Genomic DNA, 7,723 nt, shown 5'->3' with positions numbered 1-7,723 from the left:
CCGACCGACGACCGTACCGACCGACCGTACGACCGTACGACGACACGACACGACACGACACACACACACACACACACACACACACACTACACACTATATTATTACTACACACACACACACACACACACACACACACACATATATATATATATATATATATATATATTATAATAATAATAATATATGGCAAGTCATTATACTCATACAATTCTATAGATGAAATGCAACGATGGAATTTTTCGCGATTTTCTTTTTCACATCTTGAAAGTATGAAACTTTCTTGCTTGAATGTAATCAGATTTGTTTTCATTAGCGGAAAATTATGCGATAACGAGTTTGATCGATTATGATAACATAACTATTAATTGATCTTTACGTTTTTGAAAAGCGAGGCCGTCAGCAACTCATGTTTGAGCATCATAATAGATACCGTTAAATATATAATCTTATAATAAATTAAATTATAAGATTATATAATATGGATGATAGAAAATAGAATCCAAACGTCATACAGGATAAACATAATTGAATTTTAAATATCGTTAGATTTAAACTTTAATACTCAGTTTCATTAACGAAGAATGAGCCTTTTTATTTTTTTTCAGTTTTAATGTAACACGGAATTAATTTCAAGGAATGCTATGATTTGTTTTTACAAGCGAGGATCATAATTATTGTTCAAGATAAATATCATGGATAATGTCACGGAGAGATGATGTTAGTGAAACAGTTAAACCGGATTAATCTCAAGCACCGTAGAACAGGCAGAATCTCCTCTATTTCGGAGAGGATTGCAAAACTGACAAGTCGTTTCTTTAATGCGCTCGAAAGAAGCTAGTGCCTTCTCTTGAAGGCTTCGGCAAGCGGTAGAAATACTTCATTACGATGAAAGCTTCTCCCGAGTCTCTTCTTCTCCACATTCCCTCTCACCTCACCGTTCTCTCTCGTGTGTTTATATACTTTCTACTTCTCTTTCGTTCCGCCCTTTGTGAATTTCTCTTTCTTGAAGGTATTTGCATCGCATGCAAGCGTTTTTACAGCGCAATATCAGAGGCAGTTTAGGGGAGGATTGGGATAAAACTGAGATAGAATCTTATTGCAATTGTTGTGGCAAGAGCATCAAAATTCTGTTATAAATGTATCAATATTAATAATTAATAATTTACAATAATTTCTTATAGTCGTTAAAATCATTAATATCTTTATCAATAGTGGCATTTGTTATTTATTTCAATAGTATGTTGTGAAAAGTAACTTATGTTATACTTAGTCTTTCTTTAAAATAATTTTATCAATTTTTTATTTAGCGTTATTGATTGATTTATACTATCTTTTTATTTTGATTTGTATATCTTAAACAAAATTGCTATTATTCTCGAAAGGCTTGAACCATTCATTCTAGAGGAGTCTCGAAGACGAAAGGGAAAGGGGACAATGTTCGGATGAGCAACTTATACAACAGGAACGTTACAGCGAGGTCCAATAACTAGATTAGCTCTAAGCGTTTCAGGGCACTCACTTTAAAGAACTACTCTCTCTTCCTCTCTTGCGCTACGACTACTCCCTTTAGGATCCATCCCTAAACATCCTCTGGGTGTCGTGAAACGTGATAAATTGCTGACTTGGAAGATAACGTGGATCGCCATTTACTAATTGATGCAATAAAATCAGATGTTGTTTCTATCGCATTTTTGGGAATTATTTCAATCACTTGCGAAGAATTTATCTTGAAGAGAATAGCATTTGATTGGACTTCTGTCGCTCATTGGAATTATTTAGCATAAAACAATTAAATAAATGTTAATTTTAAATGTTATTTAAACTTAAAAATCCAACATTCTTTTATGAAATTACAGGTCCGAAAATCCAAACCTTTGAAGATTTGCAATCTCAAGAATCAATAAATCAACAGATTGGAAAAGCTTTAATAATTTAGCATTTAAAAAATTATTACTTTTGTGTATTCAATATTCAATATCCTTGAAAAATTTTCCAAGTATCTACATTATTCTTATTTCATTATATTAAAATATATCCTTCGCTATTTTTTGAGAATTTCTAGTGGCTAGTCGGAGTATTCACACAACTAGTAAAAAAATAAGGCCTATTCTTCCGGATACCTTTGTGGTGTCAGAAAAAAAGTGAAATGTGACGTGCTTGCCCGTTAAATTCCAATCATCGAATCGAGAATGGAGCTTTTTGTCGTCTTGCATGGGAATTTCGCAATAGTGCACAGTGAGAGGAAAGGGACAAAATCTGTGAGTGCTGCAACGAAGTGGATGTGTATCATCCAAAAATATGCTTGGCGGCGAAAGAGCGACGGGAAAGTGTCGCGTCGACACATAAAAGGAAATGTGAAGGAAGAAGCATGGGAGAATAAGGCTTGGGAAGGGAGAAAGCAGAGGGTTGGAAAATAGAAAAAGGGGTGGTACAACGAAGGTTCGAGCGTGCGCATCATTTTTACTGAGAAGGAGGAGAAAGAGAGAGAGAGAGAGAGAGAGAAGGTGGAGGAGGAAGAGGAGGAGGTAGAGAAGCAGGAGACGCTTCCCTTATTCGACGTCGCCGGGGAAACGAAAAATGGGGGATAGACGGTGCGAGGCGAGGAAGAAAATGACGGATAAAGGAGTTCGAGGGAGTTGCGGAAGGTTCTTTGTCGACTGGGGTATTTAACGGAAATACTAGATGGAATATCTCCGTCGACGCTAAATCACGCGGATGTGTGTTGTGCACGAAGTCGTTCATAAAAGAAAACGATGAGAAATAATATGTCATGACAGAATGATAGTCCTGATTGTGCAATGAATAATTCTCGTTGCGTTAAAGATTTTTTTCTAAAAAGTCGCAAATAAAATATCTTAGGACGCATTTACACACCTGATGGAAAAACAGAAAATGGAAAAGCAATGGTCAATCAGAATTTGCGTTAGTAGTAAGTAGTACAAAAAGCCGAAATTGTCGACTATCAGCGCAAGTTCTGATTGACTGCTACTTTTTCGCTCTCTACTTTTCCGTCAAGGTGTGAATGCGGCCTTAGCGGAAAAGCGGGAGCCAATCAGAACTCGCGCTGGTAATAGAAGCAGAAAAGCGGAATGTACCGCTTATTACCTGCGTGAGTTCAGATTGGCTTCCGCTTTTCCGCTTTCTGCTTTTACGTTAAAGTGTGAACACGCCCTTAGGGACTATATTTCATCGGAATTAATTTTTTGCAGAATAATATTCTAAAAAATTCTGTTATCTTGTAAAAAAATTAATTCTTTTACTTTTTAGAAAATTTTAATAATTCAAAATATATTTATATCTTGTATTTTATATACAGTATCTAAACTTCTGTTTAAATGTGAGAGGTACGTCTCGTGTTATATAAATCCGCATAATACGAGCTGAGTTATATAGAAATTTATTTATATATATATATGTACTGTATTTAATGTATTATAATTATGAGATATATTTTATAAATATATTTTAAATTATCAACATCTAAAAATGACAATTTTAATGAACATGTGAAGTTATAGCATTCCAATTGAAGGGATGGACAGAATAAAGGCACAATTCTACTTAAATTCTTTTTCCAGCGATTAGCTTTTTTATGTAATATTGATTGTAATAGAGAAGTATAACAATTTCTTAAAGATATTACATAAATTCATTGATGTACTCATTTGTGTATAATAAAAAATAGCAAGTTATTTTAATTTTTATTAATATTAAGATTTTGTAATTAGTTATTCTGCTCATCCCCTCGATTTTAATTTTCGGAAGTTCTTAGAAAGAGAGAGGAGAAGAGAGAGAGAGAGAGAGAGAGAGAGAGAAGAGAGAGGGAGGGGGGGGATTATGGGAAATGGGAACATAAAAGAAAGAAAAAATGAGCAAGGAGAAAATGAGAAGGCGAGAAAAAAAAGAAAGGGTGAAAAGGAGGGAGGCAATTAATTTTTATTTTTATTTTTATACATTATTAATCTAATATGTCAATAAATATAAATTATTGCAATTATTATTTTTTTATTTTTAGAAAATTTAAATTCTTTATTATTGTTTTTAAAATTTTGCAAAAAGCAGTGAAATTCCTACAAAAAAATCTATTTAAGAAAGAAAAAATATATGCCATGTGCATAAAAAAGGTATCGAATATTACATTTCTTTTAATAAAAAAATGGATACCAAAATAAATGCAATTAGCCAAGTATTTCACAACGCAAGACACATAAGATAGACTGTCTTATTTGTTTTGCGTTGTGAAATACTTGGCTAATTACATTTATTCCGTATCCGTTTTTTTATTAAAAGAAATGTAATATACCTTTTTAATGCACTTGTTGAAATATCTCAGAAACGATTGACCATCCATGCCAAAAGGATATGCCATAAGGATATGATTACAATATGTTCAGAGGAATGTTCTCTATGGTTCTGCTAAATTTCATTGAAATTGGTGAAAGTCATATCTAAGTTTTCCCTTAGAAGAAATTAGTAAGAGAGATGTAAGATCTAGTAGTTTTATCCGCGGACTACCAATCTGTGAATCCGAGTTCGATCTACAGATTGGTAGTCTCATCCATGCCTTGCGTATTCTTTTTAATTAGTAAGTATCTTTCGTTATTTCGCTGTCTGGTCACAAATAAGTCTGGCATAGTAATCAAAGCAGTATAATAGAGGAAAACAAAATAATACGAGTGAATGTGAATACTTGATCAAAGTTGTCCTTACTTTCCAAAAATACGATGCAACATTCAAACCGAAGAAAACATGTTTTTTTTCAGCCGAACAATCTCTTGAGACTTCTCACACCACCGTGCCTGCATATGCAGAATTTTAAGTTACGCTTCATCTATGAGTAAAAATCTCAATGTGTTACGGTTAAACCCTGTCCACGGTAATTCTGTGCTAGAACTCTGTCTGAGTTCTTGGATCTAGCTAATTAACATGTAGTTTTTACGGAAAAACGATAAGTTGATATATATTTCTTGATTGGATATATATTTCTTAGAGGTCCAAGAATTCGGACCGAGTTCTAGTACAGATGTTCCTTAATCCAAGACATAATTGAGATTCTTATTCATAGATGGAGTGTAGCTTAAACAGGAAAAATCCTACGTGAGGCATGGCAGTCTCGAAAGATCACTCGGCCGAAAAGGACTGGTTCTCTTCGCTCTGACACAGAACTTTACACCGATTAGGTTTTCCCTTGATTAAAAGACAAATTTGGTTAAAGTATATGTAAAAAAGCTAAAAATTAGTTGACGATTTATTATTGGCCAATATAGCTTCACATGGAACCGAAACCAATTAAAAAACAAGTTCTCTTATAAGCATTCGGAAAAACTTCAAGATGCAATTCCTCCAAGAAATCAGAGAAATTGAAAAATGTTTTTTGAAGTGAAGAATATTTATTTGTAGAAATAAAAATACTAAGAAAATAGTTGTTCGTACCTAGTCGCTTGGAGATTTCGCTGTTGTGCATTTTCGGGTTCTCTTGTGCAATCTTCCGTCGCTGTAGTCGTGACCAAACCATGAAGGCGTTCATTGGCCGTTTGATGTGTTCCACCGGCACCTTCTTGCCTGCCGAGCCGAGTGGACTACTCCCCCCCATGAGGCCGACCCCCATGTGACCGACACCGGCACTACCCGGTGGCGACGTACCCGTCATCCCTTGCATACTACGCAAGGTTTCTGTGAAGGAGCCGTCACACATGTTGCCGCCGGCTCTGTAATTAAAGACATCCATCGGTTAGGGATCTCTATTAGTTCGATCACTCTGAGATATGTGAGATCTTTGGGAAGATGAAAATATCGGAGTGCAAAGTGAGAAATTATTAAAATTAAATACTATACTAAGTAAGCAAATTCAATAACGGTTGAAATTAGATCTTTCAATGTTTAAATAATTCAAAGTGAATTTTATATATATATATATATATATACTATATATGTACATGCATATATATCATATTTTGTAGTTATTCAAACTGCGCCGGATTAAAAAATTATTAAAATTATCATTAACTTTCCTTTTTTCTCTTTTGCTGCTTAATTCTCTGTTTTTCTCTTTTATATTTCTTTTTAATATTTCCAAAAAAGATCTTTCTGATAGGATAAATCGAGGCGAATCAAGTCAATATAAGTTTTAAGATAGTTGTTTTTTCATTTTTGTTTCAAATGAGTTGTTTTATTATGCTAGTTACTTCTATATGTTTCCTCTGTGTCAGAAACAATAAAAGATAATAGATAGATTTATATTGCGTATATAGATTCAGGGACAGTTGATGATATAAACGTCGAGATCGTGAGATTACAAAAAAAATGTTGTAATTAATATAAATTCATAATCTTAATTTTATGATTTTATAATAAAGATATGTTAAAACTTATGCAAATTATAATGATTTTTATCTAGGATATCTAGTTTGTTAAATCGATTTAATAAATGGCGAATTGAATCGTCCTTTCGGAGCGAATCGAGTAATTCTATTTCCTTGATATTTTTTGTTATGCAATAAGAAATATCATGTTTGTATTATTTGATTACATAAAACCAAGTGTTGTATGTGCTATAAAGATTAAAATTTTACAATAAAACTTAATGATAAAATTTGTTTTCATTACTTTTTATCAATGAAGAAAAATTAATCCGATAATTCGTTATGGTTTATTTAATATTCGTAATTTTTTTTGTTTATTCACACGTTTTTAATGCAAACATTAAACAAACTTAACGTTTTTGAATACACTTAAATATAATTTAAACACACTCTTTTAAACATTTCAATTTTTGAAGATAAAATTGACTTGAAATAATTTAAGTATATAACTCTTGTAATTATTATTAATACATGTGATAATTTCACATTATAGAGATTATCATCTCTAATGTAAAACAGACATAAATTTTGGATAGTGCAAATTTTTGCAGTATTTTTTAAAAAAATATATATAAAATAGCAATAATATATGATGATGTTTATATCGATGGATGTTTTTTGAAATAACATAAATTATTGTTATAAATAATGTGTTGCAACAAAAATTACGTATCAAAAATTATAGTATCGTTAATATTAATGTTGCTATTACTACTATTACTATTGACATTCTTTATAAATATTTTAATAATAATAACTTTAATAGTAATAACTTTATTAACGATTTATTTGTATAATTTCCATATTCAGATAGAAACATATTTTATATTTCTTTGAAGCTATTTTCATTATGTTAATAGAATCTATAATAAAATGTAATTAATAAATTATTAAATTTACAAAAAATATAATATAAATTATATAAATTAATGGATAAAGAACATATTTACGTTAAAACTTTTATTATTTAACCTTTATTTAACCTTTTTTTAACTATCGATAATGTGGGATTTTTTAAGATAGATATCGCCTCGAGATTCAGTCCGCCTCCTAAAAGAACTTGGTCAAGGACGCAGTGTCCAGCTGTTTGTTTCATTGTAAGGATGACTAGAAGAGTCTGTGCCTTCAATGATGTATATTGCAGGTCGCGTATTGTATGCAAATAAAAAATTGAATTTTTTGTATCTCTTACTTATCTTTGACGCTAAATTTAATGAGTATCTATATGAAGATTTTATTTTTAAAATAAATGTTTCAGTGTTTTACATCATTTTTTTCACTATTATTGCAAAATCAATATTTTCTTCCAAAAAGCTGTATTGAACAGCTCAAAACTGATTAATGAGCAATGATTCTTTGAT

At 31.7% G+C, this 7,723-nt stretch overlaps 1 protein-coding gene across 1 annotated transcript in view; it reads right to left on the bottom strand.

The window, feature by feature from the left end:
- LOC105621663 (transcription factor Sox-19b) overlaps positions 1-7,723 on the bottom strand; it is a 42,548-nt gene that overhangs the window by 29,333 nt on the left and 5,492 nt on the right. Inside the window, exon 2 of the mRNA XM_012203131.1 lies at positions 5,434-5,708. Coding sequence (XP_012058521.1) covers positions 5,434-5,708 — 275 coding nt within the window. The remainder of the gene's footprint in view (positions 1-5,433; positions 5,709-7,723) is intronic.

The sequence above is a fragment of the Atta cephalotes genome (genome assembly GCF_000143395.1).
Source record: "Atta cephalotes unplaced genomic scaffold scaffold00035, whole genome shotgun sequence".
Classification (NCBI taxonomy): Eukaryota; Metazoa; Arthropoda; class Insecta; order Hymenoptera; family Formicidae; genus Atta; species Atta cephalotes.
This window is presented reverse-complemented; position numbering and strand designations above follow the sequence as displayed.